The 19,018-nt window shown below is 36.6% G+C and overlaps 1 protein-coding gene across 5 annotated transcripts in view; it reads left to right on the top strand.

Moving 5' to 3' along the window:
• myo16 (myosin XVI) overlaps positions 1-19,018 on the top strand; it is a 278,734-nt gene that overhangs the window by 86,114 nt on the left and 173,602 nt on the right. For all 5 annotated transcript variants that reach the window (XM_067443432.1, XM_067443430.1, XM_067443429.1 and 2 more), the window contains exons 3-4: positions 11,390-11,460; positions 14,242-14,385. In XM_067443432.1, coding sequence (XP_067299533.1) covers positions 11,390-11,460; positions 14,242-14,385 — 215 coding nt within the window. The remainder of the gene's footprint in view (positions 1-11,389; positions 11,461-14,241; positions 14,386-19,018) is intronic.

Genomic DNA, 19,018 nt, shown 5'->3' with positions numbered 1-19,018 from the left:
AGAAACTCCTATGCGTATGCGATCAAGTCAGCTGCAAAAATAACCCTGTCCACGCCTTTTAAGCACAATTTTTTTACACTGCGTGTCTCTAGTGAATCCCGATAGTAGTTTTTGTTTTTTTTTACACCAAAGGAGGGTTTGCGATGGCGCAAATCTGGCCCTGAGTGTACTGAGCTGTTAGCTTAGCAACATGCTAACACCAAACTCATTTGTGAGTTGTTTCAGACGAAGAGCTCTGCCTACAGCATATAAAATGTTACTTATGAAGTTCCTTTTCAGTTTGCTGTCTAAGATGACACCATCTATCTAGACACCAGACAGCAGTGCAACTTGCTAGGTTTTGACGCTGAGCTAATGTGTTTCAAATGGTTGTATACACGCTATCTGAATGACTCAATATGTCTGATTGTGGTGCCACTGATTGAATTCAGACCTCTAGAGACATCAATTTGTTGTGTGCACTTCTCTACTCCAACCCCCCTCCCCCATTAGTATTATACATTAACATTTGTCTAGGCCCGTCCACACTGCCTAGATGGCTGGCTCCCCTTGCCTATTATATTATTGCTAATGGATGACACCTGTATCCTGCTGCCGAGCATAATGCACTGTTGTAGTGTGTTATGCAAGATACACTCATGCACTTCATTACAGTCCTGCAGTGGATTTGATTTAACTGAAGAGTTCAAAGAACAATAGAAGCAGTGTTCTAAAGGATTTGTTTGTTTATCTGGGAAAATATCCTTGGCGACAAAGTCCACCATATCTCAAACTCACACTCACTCTCGTACACATACACAGACCAACAAGTCTCACATGACCGTACACTTTAGTCCTGTATGCTCTGCCCTATCCTCTCTTGGGTTTCCATTTCAGGTGATCTGATCACAAACGGTAAAGTGAGGCAGATTTGTGTTTACAATCCTGTGACCACTTCTGTGGTAGAATTTCGATGGGCGAGTCTTCACAAGCTTGCATGCTGATTGGCCATAATAAACATACTATTGCCCATATGTGTTTCTCCAATTTATTTTAAAGTCACACAAATCCGAAAAAGTTTCAAGCCCTTGTTTTAGCGCAGCGGTTGATTTGGTAGTTGAAGTTAAATTAAGTAGTTCTGTTTATTTCTACTTTCTATTCACAGAATTCTGGGGGGAAAATCCAGAAAAAATGGTTTCCACAGATGATGATGATGATGATGATGATGATACATGTTTCTTGAGCAGCAATTAGCATATTGGCATTATTTCAGAAGGATCATGTGCAGTGATGCCAGTAACGCGTTACATAGTAACGCGTTACTCTAATCTGACTACTTTTTTCCAGTAACGAGTAATCTAACGCGTTACTATTTCCAAACCAGTAATCAGATTAAAGTTACTTATCCAAGTCACTGTGAGTTACTATTTTAGTCATTTTCCTTTGTAAAAACCGACAGCTTATCAAAGTTCTCAGCCCGAGGGCTGGAGCCGTGTTTTTTATTTATTTATTTTATTTTTTACATTGTTGCAGCCATTAAAATAGTTCAGTTTTGTTTTTAATGTCAAAGTAGTTATTTTTCGTTTCGTTTTTTATTATCCTAATTTTGTTTGTTAAATTAAAGTTTATATAGGCAAGACAATTCAAGAGTTGGTTTGAGAGACTAGGCTATTAAACATGCGGTTAACTCACTGGGTCGTCACATAAAAAAATTAAAACTTTAATTTAACAAACAAAAATTGCTCCAAACATTTTTCTAAATGAACTTAAAAAATAAACGAAACGAAATATAACTACTTTGACATTAAAAACAAAGTAGGCTAGTTATTATACCACCACAAAGGCATTTCTGACGAGCTGAGGCAGCTGATAGATTAGCCTACTGCTCACAACATGCTCGCAACGGTGCTCAAAAAACCCGAAACGGGCTACACAATCTAAACAAACAAAAAAAAAAAGTACAGGCAGGTTGTCTTATAGCCTACCTTACACTTCAGCAAAATTAATATAAATCCGATCTTCAATTCCCGCGGTATGCTCATTTAACGGAGTTCACATCAAAGCAAAAGATTCCAGCATTTTATTCAGCAGCTCATTTTAAATTCAATGATCACAATATGAGAGAGAGAGCGACCTAAGCACTGGTAAGATCATTAGTCTCATTATTTTATATTAAAGATGATTGTGTTTTGTGTGACTTATTTTAAAGTTTCATTTACGGCCATATGCGTTGGCTTGCTTTACTCATCTGCAGCGGTGTTGCAGTTGCACCGTCATATCTATCTGACTACAACATAACACGCTCTCACACATTTATTTTTTAATTATTTGCCAGGAGTAAAATTTACACATGTGGTTTAAACAACCAGATATATTTACATTTGTCCGGTTTAGTTTGAAATGCTTTCATGCACCTTCTGAATTGGTTTGTTTGAGTGATCGGAATTAAATACGTCTGGAAAGACTCTCGGAAGGCATTTAGGCCCACTCCTGGTCATTTCGCAATCAGATAGATACCTGGTCAGAGAAAACGAATGAAGGAACCAGTTGTAAAAAGGCCATAACTCTAGCAGCTGTGCTGAAGATACGGACTCTTTAACCCTGCGCGAGCCATATCTTGACAGTGGCGCAAGCTATCATGGTCTCATGTTGTTTCCACCAGCACATCTCATTGTTCATTTTAATTATTAAAATAAATATAAAACGAAGGAGAAGCCTAAAAAAGGGGGCGTAAAAAAGTCGGGACCGTCAGTCTCGGGCATAAATACAATAAAGTGTGTTGCCAAAAACGGTTGTCATTTCTATTTTGAGGCGGCAGCGGTGTTGTCGGCAACTGCTGAATGTAACTAATAAAGTAACTTGTAATCTAACTTAGTTACTTTTAAAATCAAGTAATCTGTAAAGTAACTAAGTTACTTTTTAAAGGAGTAATCAGTAATCAGTAATCAGATTACTTTTTCAAAGTAACTGTGGCAACACTGATCATGTGGCACTCAAGACTGGGGTAATAATGCTGAAAATTAAGTTTTATTTTTATATTATATATATATATATATATATATATATATATATATATATATATATATATATACATATATATATATATATATATATATATATATATATATACATATATATATATATATATATATAAAATCACCATATACATGGGTTATTTATATGTCAAAATATATACTGTAGATTTAAGAGCTCATCAAATGTGACAGTCAGTGGCATCCAAAAATAGCAATAGTTTTTATGTATTAACCATATTCCTTATCTTTTAATTTCTCGTCTCCTACTATCTTGCCTTTTCCTCTCTCGTCCTCTCCTTTCCCCATGCCTGGTTTCCATGGAAACGCCACATATGGTTCCAACAGCTGTTTTCCCATTTTCCCGTGACAGGTTGAATTTCGCCCACTCTTGCGCCCGACATCAAGTCACAAGAAATGCAGCAAATTATTAACCGCGCAGAGGAAAACACATATTAGCCTTATCAGACAAGTGCCAACGGAGCACATTCCAATAAACCGGAGTGTCGAAATGTTTGGATATTTTCAAGGAGGTCCAGTTTCATTCCAGAATTGCTGGTGTGAAATATTAGACCATCTGTGTCTGGTCCATTTGAGTCCTGTAAATGTTCAGCAATGATAACATTATGTTAGGCTTTATGGTGGATTTGACCCAAATGAGTCAAAATTGGTTCCACCAGTAATAATCAGTTTTGAGCAGGTACAGTGGCACAACATGTGTGCAAAGACACCTTATTTGCTAAGTGCTGACCTCTGTTTAGTCGCGGTCAGTAAAGAGGCCTGACCCACAGGCGGGTGGTCTCTGGCATTTCCTCTAATGCCTGCAGCCGGACCATCTAACAGATGTGCTCATCAGACTCCACAGTGCCATGTTAACATGCACAGGTTGTTTTCTCTCTTTGCAGTCAGCAGAATGTCTGGTCCTCTAAAGACCACACAGAGTTAACTCATTTTCTCCATGGTTAAGTGGTCCATTTTGTAAATTACAGACTTGGGCTCATGCAAACATTAAGCACTATCATTGCTAAATGTATCATCCATGCCAATTGCTAAACGGCTTCTTAAAGGAACAGTTCACCCCAAAAGGAAACAGACCATTGTATATTCCGTTGAACACCAAAGAAGTTATTTAGAGCTGTTCTTTTCTAACTGTGAAAGTGAATGGTGACTACGGCTATCAAGCAAGATCTAAAGTGAAACATTAATCTGTACATTAATCACACTGCCTCCGCCGGCTTTGCCTTCTTCCCATAGTGCATCCTGATCCCATGTGTTTCCCAGGTAAGTGACACACACGCACGGCCATTCACGTGATGTAAAAGAAAACATGATTTATCAGACCAGGCCACCTTTTTCCATTACTCCGTGGTCCAGTTCTAATGCTCACATGCCCACTGTTGGCGATTTTGTGGTGGACAGGGGTAAGCATGGGCACCCTTAATGGTCTGTGGCTAAGCAGCCCCGTAGGCAACAAACTGAGATGCACTGTTATCAGCTGACACCTTTCTATCAGAACCAGGAGCTAATAGCACTTGTTACGCGTGATTAAAGGGATAGTTCACTTTGAAATTAAATTGTGATATGTTTTAGCTTACCTCATGGGCATCCGAGATGTAGGAGTATTTGTTTACCCAGTAGTTTCAATTTTTTACATTTTAGGTCAAACCGTTCTTGTCTGTGCCTATATTTACATTTACATTTATGCATTTAGCAGACGCTTTTATCCAAAGCGACTTACAACTCAGGAGAACAGGAAGCGATCCGTCAAGAAGAGGCAACGAAACACAAAAAGTGCCCTAAATACCAAGATTTGTACACTGCTCAGAGTTGCAAAGACCAGAAAAGGAAAGAAGAAAGGAGAAATAGAGGGGGAAAGAGTTTTTTTTTTTTTTTTTTTTTTTGTGCCTCACATAATGCAGGTCTATGGTCACCACCTTAAAGAGCATACACAGAGAAGTCCAAATTAAACAATCCCCCATCGTAAGTACACACTGATGGCCTAAGACACGAAACGAGCGGTTTGTGTGAGAAAACGAACTGTATTTATATCATTTTTACCTCTTGTACACCACAGGAAACACGCACGTGCGCCCTCTGTTCAGTCGGACGTAGTGGTGTACAAGAGGTAAAAACGATATAAATACTGTTCGTTTTCTCACACAAACCGCTCGTTTCGTGTCTTAGGCCATCAGTGTGTACTTACGATGGGGGATTCTTTAATTTGGACTTCTCTGTGTATGCTCTTTGAGGTGGTGACCATAGACCTGCATTATGTGAGGCACAGACAAGAACGGTTTGACCTAAAATGATCAAAATTGAAACTACTGGGGAAACAAATACTCCTACATCTCGGATGCCCATGAGGTAATCTAAAAGATATCAACATTTAATTTGAAAATAAATCCCTTTAATTAAAGTAAATTATGCATAATTACTAGCAACTAAACCTAAACGAAACCCTAACCTAAATATACGATAATCCTTAACCCTAGTATGATTCATATGCTTATTGCATATGGAGCTTGTGAATTACCTTATGCAAAATTGTATAAGAAAAAATATCAAATAGTACATTCCAAATGGACAGAATGTTTGCAGAACTATCCCTTTTAATACCCGAACACCATATAATATTCTAAAAAAAAGCAGGTGCAATGTTCCCGAATCTGATGACATAATAAATATTGCTGCATTAATATATTAATTGAGTTTTTTTCTCAAAGGGGTGCTACTTCCATCCCTTTAGCTACACAAACTGCCCTGAACACACGGAAAAGTGAAAACATCTACCCAAGAGTAATGGAAACATGATGAAGAATTTGCCCTGGGTATGAGAGGGACTTTTCTGGTGCTCATTAGAGCAAAGAGACTTGGGAAATTAATTAAGCGCCCTGACTGCTAATGACTGCAGATTGGACAAGTTGATTCATAATGGGTCTGAGCGTCTGACTCGGATTCTATGTGAACAGCATTGATTGAAGTTGATTGGACTGATGTTTCTGTGTTAGAAGCAAATTAGTTCTTCCGCGCACTACGTGATTCCATCAAGTAGCCTTTTCAGCTGTAATTGTATTTGCTTGTTGTAGTTGCACGCGTGTTTGTTTTCTCCTAATTATCGAACTTTTTTGAGTTTGCTACAATGGCACGAGGGTAGTACACCTTGCTAAAGCTGACGTTTTGTTTTGTTTTTTTAGTTAGTTCCTTGTGCAAAACATAATGGAGGTCACGCAGATGTTTGCAGCATTCAGCGTTTTCGGGTTTGACAAACAAGCCAGCAACACATTTCGCTGAGTCAGATTGCTATAACAACACTTCATAAATATGAATGAGTGTAGACTGTAGTATTAGCGTGAACTGCTCTACCTCCCCACCGCTACTTCAAGTGGGCATGTTCTCATGCATAAGTAGTTTGAATAAACACTCAACCTCCAGGGTCATCCGCAAGCACATCTGTTTGAGGTGAAAACCAGTCCTGTGTGGTTCATAATATTAAAGCTTGGGTAGGGGTGTATAACCAGTTCGATCATTTCATAATCATCACTATTTAATCTTCACTCTGTCCTAGCAAATAGTGAATTTATGTGTCCAGGTACAGATTTATAACCTAGTTTAAGACCTATTGATCTGTCTTAGCTCATCCTCTCAAAGAGCTGGCAAGACTTGAGACTGGCAGGTTGGTTTGATTAGCATTGATTGAATGTTTTGCAGTGGCGTAGGCTCACGCAATTAAGATGCACGGCCGTCATTGTGTTATGGTAATTGACAAAATTTGCTTCTTTGCTGCATCAAGCTAATCTGCCACATTGCATAGCAACCCTTTTATGACTGAATAGCCCTGGATTGCTTTGGCGCACATCAGACAGTGTCCTTTACAAGCCTTATACCCTGCCTCATTTCCTCTCTGGGATCTTCATTCATTTTTATTTTCCTGTGTTGGCAGCTCCGTGCAATCCAAAGCAGTGTTCAATTTCCTGATGGGGATTGCTGAGTGATCTGTGAGATTCACTCGTTCAGCCTCCGAGCCATCCATCACACTAGCGTTTGAGAAAACACTTGCCACAGTCAATGCGCTTGTACTGCTCAGTCACAGCTGTCAAGTGAATGAAGAACAGTGTCCTTGTTACCTGTACTTGTACTTATTATGGTAATGACAGTAAATTAAATTACTAGCAACCAAACCTAAACCATGTTAAGATATTTCGCAGTATGTATTGTTTAATTACACTGTAACAAGAACACCTTCAACTAAAGTGTAACCATATTCATTTACTCGCCGTATTGTTTCAACTTCCAAACCACACACACAAAAGAGAGAAAAAAAACTTTCACTTTCATCCTTGTTCACATTACTTAAAAAAACTCATGTAACTACATGAACTTAAATGTACTTAGTTGTTTCTACTAAAAATGAGTATTGACACCTTAAGTGTTTGTTCAGTCAACTTAACATTGCTGAGTGAAACGAACCTACTGGACAGTGGATCTGTTCCCAGCATGCTTTGCAAGGGACTGTATTAGGAGAATAAATGTAGGAATTAAAGTGCTATTTTGCATTTGACTTATGACTTTTGTGTTTTTCAGTAAAGAGAAATATGTTGTTAGGTTATGTTAGTGTTTAATCAGTTATGTTGGACATTTAGAGTAGTTTTTGTTATTTTATTGTTACCATTTTGCAGAAGAGGGGTCCCTGTGTTTAGGCCCTCAATATAATATATTTTGTCCAATTATTTATTTTTGCATGTTGTTTCTTATTATATGCATGTTATTTTATAGTTGTTCACTTGCACTTGTAGTGCAAATAGTTAATTTAATAAGGTAAATTAAATCTGTCAAGCATTACTTGAAATGTGTCACCTAACATAAACTTTTAACATATTTTAACATATCGTTAGTAAGTAAACTGCACATATAAATATTATGTAACAGTGACAAATTCAAATGGATTGTATTTAGTCAAATAAATTTTGTCAGCTTTACTTGAATTTCTTTTGTCCGTATAACGCAGTTACGTAGATCCACTTGACACTGCTTAAGTTGTGTTTTACAATAAAAGGACAATCCAAAAAGGTGAATCTTATGGGGTTGATTATTTATTTTACTTATTTTCATTTGAGGGAGTTGTATTTTTATTTTTTTTAAATCTCACCTTAATGTTTGCTCACTCCTTGTATTTCTGTTTTTACAAGGGAGTAATAGGGAGTTGCTTAACAGTTTACAAAACCCAAGGAAGCTTGATTTCAATATTTGAATTAAACTGAAAAAACTAGGTCTTAGGTCTAACGCTATTATTCATAAATACTACAGGAACTAAATTTTAGTCCTGTATGATTAAATGCCAAGGCTGTTAATCCTGATTTCTTACAAATAAAACTTTAATAAAATCTTTTTTTGTTTTAATGTCAGACATTATTAGACTAATATATCTCTATAAGAGCTAGTGCCCAAGATCCATTTTACTGCCACGACACACATTTTCTTTCTCATCTGTATGTATAATTGATTGTGTTTACAAAGGAGACACCTAAAGATCATAATTTTGACATCAGATTTGTGTTTTTGACCGTTAAAGTGCTATAATCTGCAAAAAATAACAGTTTTTTACTTGCGAGTTAATAGTTCTGATTTCGGTAACACACTTGGTTTAGGGACCAATTCTCACTTTTTAATTTTTTTAAATGTTTTATTCCAGCTGATGAATGGTACAAATATAGATAGCCAATCAGACTCAACTTTAAAGAGCTCAATCTTGACTTAACTGCAGCAGACAGTTATAATAAACAGAATGGTATTGTGCGTTGTTGTGGACACTAATAAAGTTATTGTTGTTATTCTTTTTGTTCTTAGTTATCATTCTTCCAATACGTTTAGTCTTCTTCCCCTTGTGCGTTTGTTTAAAAGGCCTTCCTTTCTGGCATAATGATCTGTTGAATAGATATTTCTTTCGATACGCCTGGGTGCATGCCAGATAGCCTCAGTAGGCTAACCTGCTGATGCTAACATTTCTGTTTTTGCGTGCACATCTGTCTTTTCTTCACTCTTTAGTGATTTAAACCTCAGCTGAGATCATATGGGCTTCTGTCATGCCTCTGTCATTTCTCTGTGTAAGCAGATTTGTTCCCCACTGAGCATGTTTGAGACGCAATTCCACACTAGTATGTTGTCACGCTATGGAGCTGAAAAATCCCTCAGGAATAGGCCTACCAACATTTTTCATATTTCATTAGTCGGAATCAACATAGAGTCGCTTCCCTTCTTCACTGTGCTTCTTTATAGTAAATGCCATTCTAGGAATGCTCTTTTTGGAGCATTTTGGAGGGAATCATTATAAAGTGTCTGATGGGTTCTTCAGTAATTAAAGTCAATGGGGCTTAACCCTGAGTGATGTAGTGCACTTGAATTCAGGCCGGAAGGAAGTGCAGGATCAAACTGTCAATATGCAATAGAGACTACAACGGACATTCCATTGGTGCTGTCAAGAATGGGGGCTTTCGCACCGGAGGAAAATTTTCATTCTAGATCTAACAAATGAAGTACCTGCTTTTTTCCGTGTTTGCATTGCAGGAACTAGGAGCACCTTTTGGGGCGACTAAATTGGTTGAACACTGTCCTGTACACTGATTAGCTGACTGCACACAAAACACCAGAAACTCCTTTCTGATATTGCTCCACTATTTTTTGCTGCAGCACTTGGGGAATTGGTGATCCTCTGCCCATCTTGACTTCTGAGAGACACTGCCACTCTGAGAAGCTCTTTTTATACCCAATCATGTTGCCAATTGACCTAATACGTTTGCAAACTGGTCCTCCAGCTGTTCCTTATATGTACATTTAACTTTTCTGGCCTCTTATTGCTACCTATCCCAACTTTTTTGGAATATGTAGCTCTCATGAAATCCAAAATGAGCCAATATTTGACATGGCATTTCAAAATGTCTCACTTTCAACATTTGATATGTTATATTCTATTGTGAATAAATTATAAGTTTATAAGATATAAAAATTATTTAATTCCTTTTTTATTCATTTGTAAAGTGTCCCAACTTTTCACCTTTTCATAGTTCCTAGATCAAACGGCAGAAGTACTCACTTTTTTCCGCGTTTACATGGCAGGAACTGGGAGCAATATATATATATATATGTGTATGTATGTATGTGTATGTGTGTGTGTGTGTGTGTGTATATATGTATATATATGTATATATGTATGTGTGTGTGTATATATATATATATATATATATATATATATATATATATATATATATATATATATATATATATATATATACACACACACACACATACATATATACATATACACATACATACATACGTACATACATACATACATATATATATATATATATATATGTATATATATATATGTATGTATGTGTATATATGTATGATATGTATGTGTATATATGTGTGTGTGTGTGTGTGTGTATATATATATATATATATATATATATATATATATATATATATATATATATATATATATATATATATATATAAAAATAAATAAATAAATAAATAATATAGTCACATGATCCTTCAGAAATCATTCTCATATTCTGATTTATTATGAGTGTTGGAAAGAGTTCTGCTGCCTAATATATTTGATGAATAAAAGGTTCAAAAGAACTGCATTTATTCCAAATAAAAACATATTTTCTAATAATATAAATCTCCTTTACTATCAATTTTTATTATTTTATATCAATTTAAAACATCCTTGCTAAATATAATTGATTTATTTCAAAAAAATAAAGAAAGAAAAATGACTGAACCCAAACTACTGAGCAGTAGTGTATATTGTTGTTACAAAAGATTTCTATTTTCAAAACATTTGCTTCTTTTTTAATTTTAAATTATTTTTTAATTTTTATTAATCAAAGTATTATAAAAAGTATCACAGGTTATGAAAAACTATTAAGCAGCAGAACTGTTTCCAACTTTGAAAATGAATCATCATATTAGAATGATTTCTGAAGGATCATCTGACACTGAAGACTGGATTAACGATTTTGAAAATTCAGCTTTGAATCACAGAAATAAATGATCATTTAAAGTATGATAAATTGAAAACCATTTTAAATTGTAATATATCACAATATTAAATGTTTTTCTGTATTTTTAATCAAATAAATGCAGGCTTAATGAGCAGAAGAAACAAATAGTAATGTGTACAAACTTTTGGCCTGTACTGTAACTGTTCTAAAAACCATCATGAACCATTTAACTGATAGGATTTGGTCAAAATTCTTACTTTCGGATAACGATCAATATAAGCACCCCTGGTAGAATGGGTCACTAAGATTTAACAAAGTGTTCTTTTTGCAGATAATTCATCCCTCTTTGTGTTTCTTTTGTTCCAGTGCTGAGGCTGCTGAAGGAGGGAGCTGACCTGAACACAGTGAATTCCTCAGGAGGATCTCTGCTCCATCTGGTAAGAACATAAGGACAAGCTCTGACAAATTCAGTTACATGTACATTGCCTCTCAAGCTGTCATACACTCTGACTGTGATGTCCTCGGCAGAAATTCAATCTGCTTTTTTAAAGCATTGTCTGAATACTCTATTCCTTTACCTCTGAGGTCCTCTACAAAGTATTACATATGCTTCATTTTACAGTATTATTATAAAATAATACTAAATGTAAAACTTTTTATATAAAATATAAAAAGCTCCGACTTTAAATTAAGATTGGAGAAGGCATGCTTATAGCCTCACCTGGGGTAAACCATTGGAAGTGAATGGGATAGCAATGTTTTATTTAAAGTTGTTGAATAAGGTCTATATACTATCAGCCTCAATGTAAAAACAACGACAGCAATAACAAAAAAGAATAATCTTACTGTTCCCAGTCAAATATGACTGCCGACAGCCAATATTTGATCCTTGTTTGGAAAGTTTAGGAGGGTTAAAGATCTTAATAAATTTCTGATTATATGCGACACTGATATGTTCTGTTGAATGCCTGCTTGTCAACTAAATGGTAGGCTCCACTACACTCCCTTTAGTTGGTTCATTGTAACTCTGGGAAACATTTGGCAACATTCAGTGACACTGACTTTAATAGACCCGGTCCAGTGTGTGAGCACTACACTCAAGCAAGATGGATGACTCCATTTTTTTTTGTGTTAATTCTGTGACCATAGAGAGGTAAATACATTTAAATGGTTCACCAGGGTATAGTACAGCTAAACAGAAACAAATCCAATTTCAGTGGTGATTGGATACAGTTTAATTAAGTCTTGGCACTGTCTATGAGCCAGAGATACTCAAACAGAAAAAAATACATTTTTACGGTGCAGCATATGAAATCAACCATTCATACCCAATGCAATATATGCAATTAAATTTTTAATTGCAATTTTGATTATTGCACCTCTAACCAAAATCAACCTCCGCCTCTGTGCAGGTAATGTAATTATCTAATATGAAAAGAGCCAAATCTTTTTAATCCTTAAATGTCTCATTTAAATGCATAGTCGATATATCTGAAAAGAGTTGAAACACTCATTCACTTAAGCTCTCAAAGTTTTTTTGGCAAAATGTTGATAATACGGCCATATTGTATGTTTCAGCTTCTATCCGAATGTACAAAAATGTATGCTTTGCCCCTGAATTTTTTTCCGTATTGATACCTATGTATTAAGAATGACACCAGGCTGGTTCTCCTCCGCTTTACACATGGACGTGTCAGAGTAAACTAAGTTGAAGTTCATAACATAACTTGATCCACTACAAAAATTGTTTTATGCAGCGTTTGAAATGATTGAATGCACAGACCACCGCCGTTAAAAACCTTAAGTTGGGCCGTTAAAAACCTCACCAAGGCTGCATTGATTTGATCTGAATTGTATTGTTACAATGCAAACTGTTTTCTAATTTAATTTATTTTAAAATGTAATTTATTTATGTGATGGCAAAGTCATTACTCCAGTCTTCAGTGTCACACGATCCTTCAGAAATCTTTCTAATATGTACTATTATTAATTGCAACAACTAGATAATAGCTAGGTACTAACCCCAAATCTACCTCATGTAGTTGCTTTACACTTTATACACTTGTTTTTAAAGCTACACTGTGTGATATTTTCCCCAATCTAGCGGTAAAAAGGTATATGACCCTCCAGTGAATAATAGTTTCTGTTCCTCAATTCTGATTTCATTTTTTAACTCCTACGGTGGCCGATTTAGTCCAAGATTAACATGGCAATCCCCCTCTTCACATTCGACACGGTGCCATCGAGTGTTAAAACGCGAAAGGCGAAGCTTGAATTTATGGGTATGTCCCTCTTTGGCTAATGTACTTTCAAGATGGAGGGGCAACATGGCGACCGGCATTCGAACCCCCTAACCCGTATGTATTTTCAATGGCATATTATAAACTTACGAGAATACTTTATAACTTGAAAGAAGTAAATATACATTAATGAGCACATATATTTTTGAAAGAACTTAGTGTTTTTAGTTAAGTATAAACTAAAAAAGTTACACAGTGTATCCCACTGGCAGATTATTTTGCTTATTTTAAGTTTAAAAAAAAAAAAGTTTTTGCAGTGTAATGCCCAGTACTTTTTGTAGATTTCTATGAACACTGAAAGTGTATGTATTAAATAAAGTGCAACCAACATTTCTTATTATTCTCGCACTTAAAGGGATACAAAATGAAACCCAAAATTGAAATTTAGCCCATGATTTACTCATCCTCAAGTCATCCTAAGTGTATATGACATTCTTCTTTCAGGCGAATACAATCAGACTTATATCTAAAAAATATCCTGGCTCTTCTAAGCTTAATAATGGCAGTGAATGGCTGTTTCTTTTTTGAAGTCCATTAAACTGCATCTATCCATCATAAGTGTTCACAGTGGCTCCAGATTAATAAAGGCCTTCTGAAGCAAATCGATGGGTTTGTGTAAGACAAATATCCATATTTAAAATTTTACAAACTGTAATCTCTAACTTCCGCTCTTGTACGGCGTTCGAGCGTATGACGTAGGCAGAGTGTAAGTTCCAGGGACAAACGCAGAAGAATACACCTAGGATGAGGGTGAGGAAATCATGGGCTAATTTTCATTTTTGTGTGAACTATCCCTTCAAAAACAGCTTGGCTGCTTAATGAAAACTTTTTATCAGATTTTTTTCATTTCTTTTAGATTGCTCCTCTGTGACTGGGAATGCTACATTTCTATATCCTCTTTTGCTTTCGTCTCTGCAGTGTGCCCGCCATGACAATGTGTTCGCAGCGGAGATCTTGATAGATAAGGGACTGAATGTCAACCTGCAGGATGAGGACCTCTGGACCGCCCTGCATCTGGCCTGCGCCTGCGATCACGCGGACATGGTGCTGCTGCTACTGCTGGTGAGCAACACAAGTCAATTCGGTTCAATTCCAATGTATTTGGCGCTTTTCACAATGCATATTGTTTCAAAGCAGCTTTTGAGAAATTACTTGTTTCAGTGTATTTGATACAATACGAATACACAGCACACCGTCAGACACCATCAAATCAAATCGTTTAGCCCATATCTATTAGCTTTTGAGTGTACTTCAAAGCTTTAAATTTCACTTAAAAGTATAACAGATAAACACAATTGTTGTCAATTGTTTTTGTTCTGGAAAAAGAGAACAAACATCTTGATTATTTATCTTGCATTCAGGGGCATATCAAATCAAAAATAGCTTTCTTCAGGGATTGCAGGGCCAACACAGAAACGAAAAATGTACTTGTCAACTGTTTTAATGGGGTTTTAAAGGGAATTCTTGTTCTTTCTCTCTGACTGTGTCATCTGTGACACCCCTCTTTAAAACTATTAAAATGTGTGTGTACTGAAGGATGACAGAAAAAAACAAGATGGAAGAGATGAAAAACATGACTGCCTACTTCTCTGCACTCTCTCACCGGGGTATTGAGAATTTAATGAGCTCCCTGACACACCACACCCCTGACCTGTGTGTGTGTTTTGTGTGCGCGTGCTTGTGCTTGTGCGTGTGGGTGTTTATTTGCATGCGCATTTCAGTAGGTGAAGTATTTTGGAGCTTCAGATATCATTATGTGGAATAGAGCGACCAGGATATATTTTTTAATATGTTTTTTTGTTCTACATTCCATAAAGTAAATGATGACTGAACTATACCTTTAAAGGTCCTGTTCTTCGCGTGTTTTCGAAGCTTTGATTATGTTTACAGTGTACAATATAACATGAGTTCATGTTTCGCGTGTAAAAAAACACAGGATTTTTCACACAATTTACTTATCTGTACAGCGCGGTTTCCTCTGTCCTAAAAACGGCCTGAGGATTTCCTTGTTCTATGAAGTCCCTCCTTCAGAAACACGTAACGAGTTCTGATTGGGCCAGCACTTCCCGTGTTGTGATTGGACAGCAGCTTAGCGCACTTTGCCCGGAAAGGTCCCGCCTCTTACCATAACGGGGAGATGCAAGCGCTGAATGCCCGCTCTTCTCCACGTGGGAGAGCAACAAGACCACGCCCCCTATTTTGCGTGTTCTTGTGGGCGGAGGGTTAGTCAACAAACGGTTCTAGTGACGTCATTACATCCCTGCACTTTCTGCTGTAGTCCAAAGCGGCCGTTCACTGTAGGCTTTGAAAGGGAACTTCTGTTAAATAAAATATCTCGCTTGGCATTGAACTTTGAGCTTTATAATTTTACAGGTATTATTTATGCTCTAACAGCAACATTAAACCCTAACTAAAGTTTGAAAGATGGAATCTAGAAGAACGGGACCTTTAAAGTCAAGCATGTATAAAGTTGAAGTCATATGCAAAATCATATGCAAAATGCCAAAAAGCCGCACACACATCTCTCCTGCAGGAGGAAATCCGACTAAGACAAGCTTAAAGTAAAGTTCTGTCATATGTTGGACATGCTGGATCAGATGAGCGTAATCCTCCACAGTGCTGACAGATCCAGGCAGGATCAGGATTTCCCTGTGTCTTTAGACAGGCTGTCTTCAGCAAGCACGCAATCATGTCAGATCACTGCCTTTACCACAAACAAACACAGCAAATCCTCCAAACTAAAACACCGGTGATTTAACTTACTCTGACAGAATGTCTTCAGTGTTTCTGTAACAGGATTTTTTTTTTACGTATACAATTTATTTACGTTTTATTACTTATATTTTACTCTTAAGTCTTCTTGAAATACTGTTTGTAACACTTTAACTTTTGAAATGTGACTTATTTGTGAATTGATCATGAATTGTTTTTCAATATTTACATTTTCTAATTAAGATTAAGCTCAATCTCAGACTATGCTCAATCTTTTAAAGGGTTAGTTCACCCAAAATTGAAAATTCTGTCATTGATTACTTGCTCTAATGTCGTTCGACACCCGTAAGACCTCCGTTCATCTTCGCAACACAAATGAAGATATTTTTGTTGAAATCCGATGGCTCAGAAAGGCCTTTATTGACACCAATGTCATCTCCTCTCTCAAGACCCATAAAGGCACTAAAGACGTTGATACAAAGTCCATCTCACTACAGTGGCTCTACAATCATTTTATGAAGCGACGAGAATAGCTTTTGTGTGCAAAAAACTAAATAACGACTTGTATAGTGATGGCCGATTTCAAAACAAAGTTTTGAACGGTTATTAATCAGTGTCGTGTCAATAACTTGTCAAACCGCTAAACTGTTGAAATCACGTGACTTTGGCGATCTGAATCATGAATCGATACGCTGATCGTAATCGTTCAAAGCTTTGTTTTGAAATCGGCCCATCACTATATAAGTCGTTATTTAGTTGTTTTGCTGCAGGAGTCAGATTACATTTAACGTCATAAATGAGCTGATGCGCTCTCGTGATGAGAGCTGAGGTAATCGCGACCACACTCGCGGCATACATTCAAAACGCGAGTTCAGTCTATCAGTTCATGCATTTGGAAGCTTAACTTTCATAGAAATTAATTTGAGAAGTTTAAACGCTTACATTGCTCTCAGCATAGTTCAGTTTCCATTAAAGGACAACTCCGGCGAATTAAGTTTATCTTGATCGTTATATCTTTGTGAGTACAGTCTATAGAAGAAAAAAAAAACGAACCGGATTTAAGGTCATTACTCTGAAGACCATTCCTTTAGGGCCGACCAGTTTGAAAAAAAAAAAAAAAAGTATGTGGTCACACTAGGGGTGGTAATCACATGGTATCTTACGATACACAATACATGGCTCACGTTTCCGATAATATCACGATACAGCAATCCTGTGATGATCAATGTATTGCTAGACAATCCTAAAATGATGCATCATAATATCTGTCTGAATATAGAAACAAAATGAGTGTGAAAAGGTTATGTGCAGGTTTTCTAGACTTTGGTCTTAAACATGGCTGGGGCATCTATTATTTTACTCACACTGCTGTCCGCCATACCATTACAAGCCTCTTTTTCTTAGGCCAGTTAACTTATTTCCACGTTTCCCTCATTCATGTCTAGGGATGCAGCGATTAACCGATTTCTCGATTGACTGCGTTTAACAACGTCACGGTTAATTAACCGAAAAGACTGTTATACTGAATGTTTTTTTCTTTTCTTTTAATTTGGCATTTATCTTTTGCATGGAATTTGCACACACACACAAAAAAAATAATAATACGTTATACCAGCAGCGCACCATCTTAAAGTGTTGTGCTTATTAGAGACATGCAGGATACTACTGTACAAACTGGCAGAGCAGAGGGACCAAACAGCGAAGATTTATTCCTATATAAAATTAAAACATTTTTGATATTAAAAACTACGTCTTTATCTGAAATAAAAGAACTAAATCCATCAACCTTTTATTCTGGTGGAAATCTGCAGTGAGCCCTTAAAGCTTTTTTTTTTTTTATTGGCAACTGGTTCATTAACGCTTCCCAGTACAAATCTGATAAAATGGTTGGCACACATTTCATCGCATGTTATAAGCAAAATGCAGAGCTTTTGTGGAGCAGATTTACTATTTGATAACTAAGCCATATTGTGAATTTGGTGTTTTTGTTATATTGTGCTGCCCTAACTAGAACACTTATATCGACTCCCCCTTGTTTTCGCAGACAGTTAAAACACAAGTGTGCCACTGTTGTTCTTTTCACCGTTATGCCAGTCAAAAGCATAGTCTGTGTGCGTGACAGTGAAAACTCAAAAGTAACAGGGGTATCTGGGTTATTTTTAGCGCTGTGACTTCAAAGAGCGTCTTTCCTAAGGAGAATTTCTTCTCCAAATGTTTGAGTGGAGAGAAGAAGCTCAAGATTATTTCTGCTTATTGACGGCAGTACAGCACAGCATGCAGATGTAGCAGATGTTTGCTATGGGCACCGATAGGCCACAAATATTTGGGTCATATTTCTTAAATGTGCATGTTTTTTTGTTGCATAAAATGTGCAAAATATAGCTGCACATTTGAAGGTGGCTGATTTGACACAGCTTTGCGGTGGATGTGACCAACCCATGGTTTTGGCCAAAATCTCACACTCTTTATATTTCTCCACTGTTCGAGAATGGAATGTGACATTTCTCTTAAACTTCTGGCACAAATTTGAGGCCAAATATCGGACCCCTCTGGTATTGTATGTTAAAATCACCATACATTAAGTTTGAGATTTGTGGCTTTGCATTTGCAAGGAAAAAGTTTGAATGAGATTGACTGTCAGCAATAATGCCAAACTTTTCGGATGTTGTCTGCGAAATAAAGGCCATTAGTAGGCAATTGAGTTGTGCCTTGCCTCCCTCGGATCCTCCAACGACCATGCAATTGAAGCATACAACTGAAAATCGGCTTTAAACACGGCTATGATGCACTGCAGGAAAACCGAGCATCTTAATATAATCTAAAATTTACATATAGGGACAAGGGACATTTATACCATTAATTTGTCATTGAATAGAACAGCATATCCTCCACAAATTAGAAGCCTTGGGGTGTAAACAGACTATGAATCAGTGTGTTTATCTCAGAAGAGAATCTAAAGGGAACATGCCAGGGGAAGATATTC

The sequence above is a fragment of the Pseudorasbora parva genome, chromosome 5, assembly GCF_024679245.1.
Source record: "Pseudorasbora parva isolate DD20220531a chromosome 5, ASM2467924v1, whole genome shotgun sequence".
Taxonomy (NCBI): Eukaryota; Metazoa; Chordata; class Actinopteri; order Cypriniformes; family Gobionidae; genus Pseudorasbora; species Pseudorasbora parva.
This window is presented reverse-complemented; position numbering and strand designations above follow the sequence as displayed.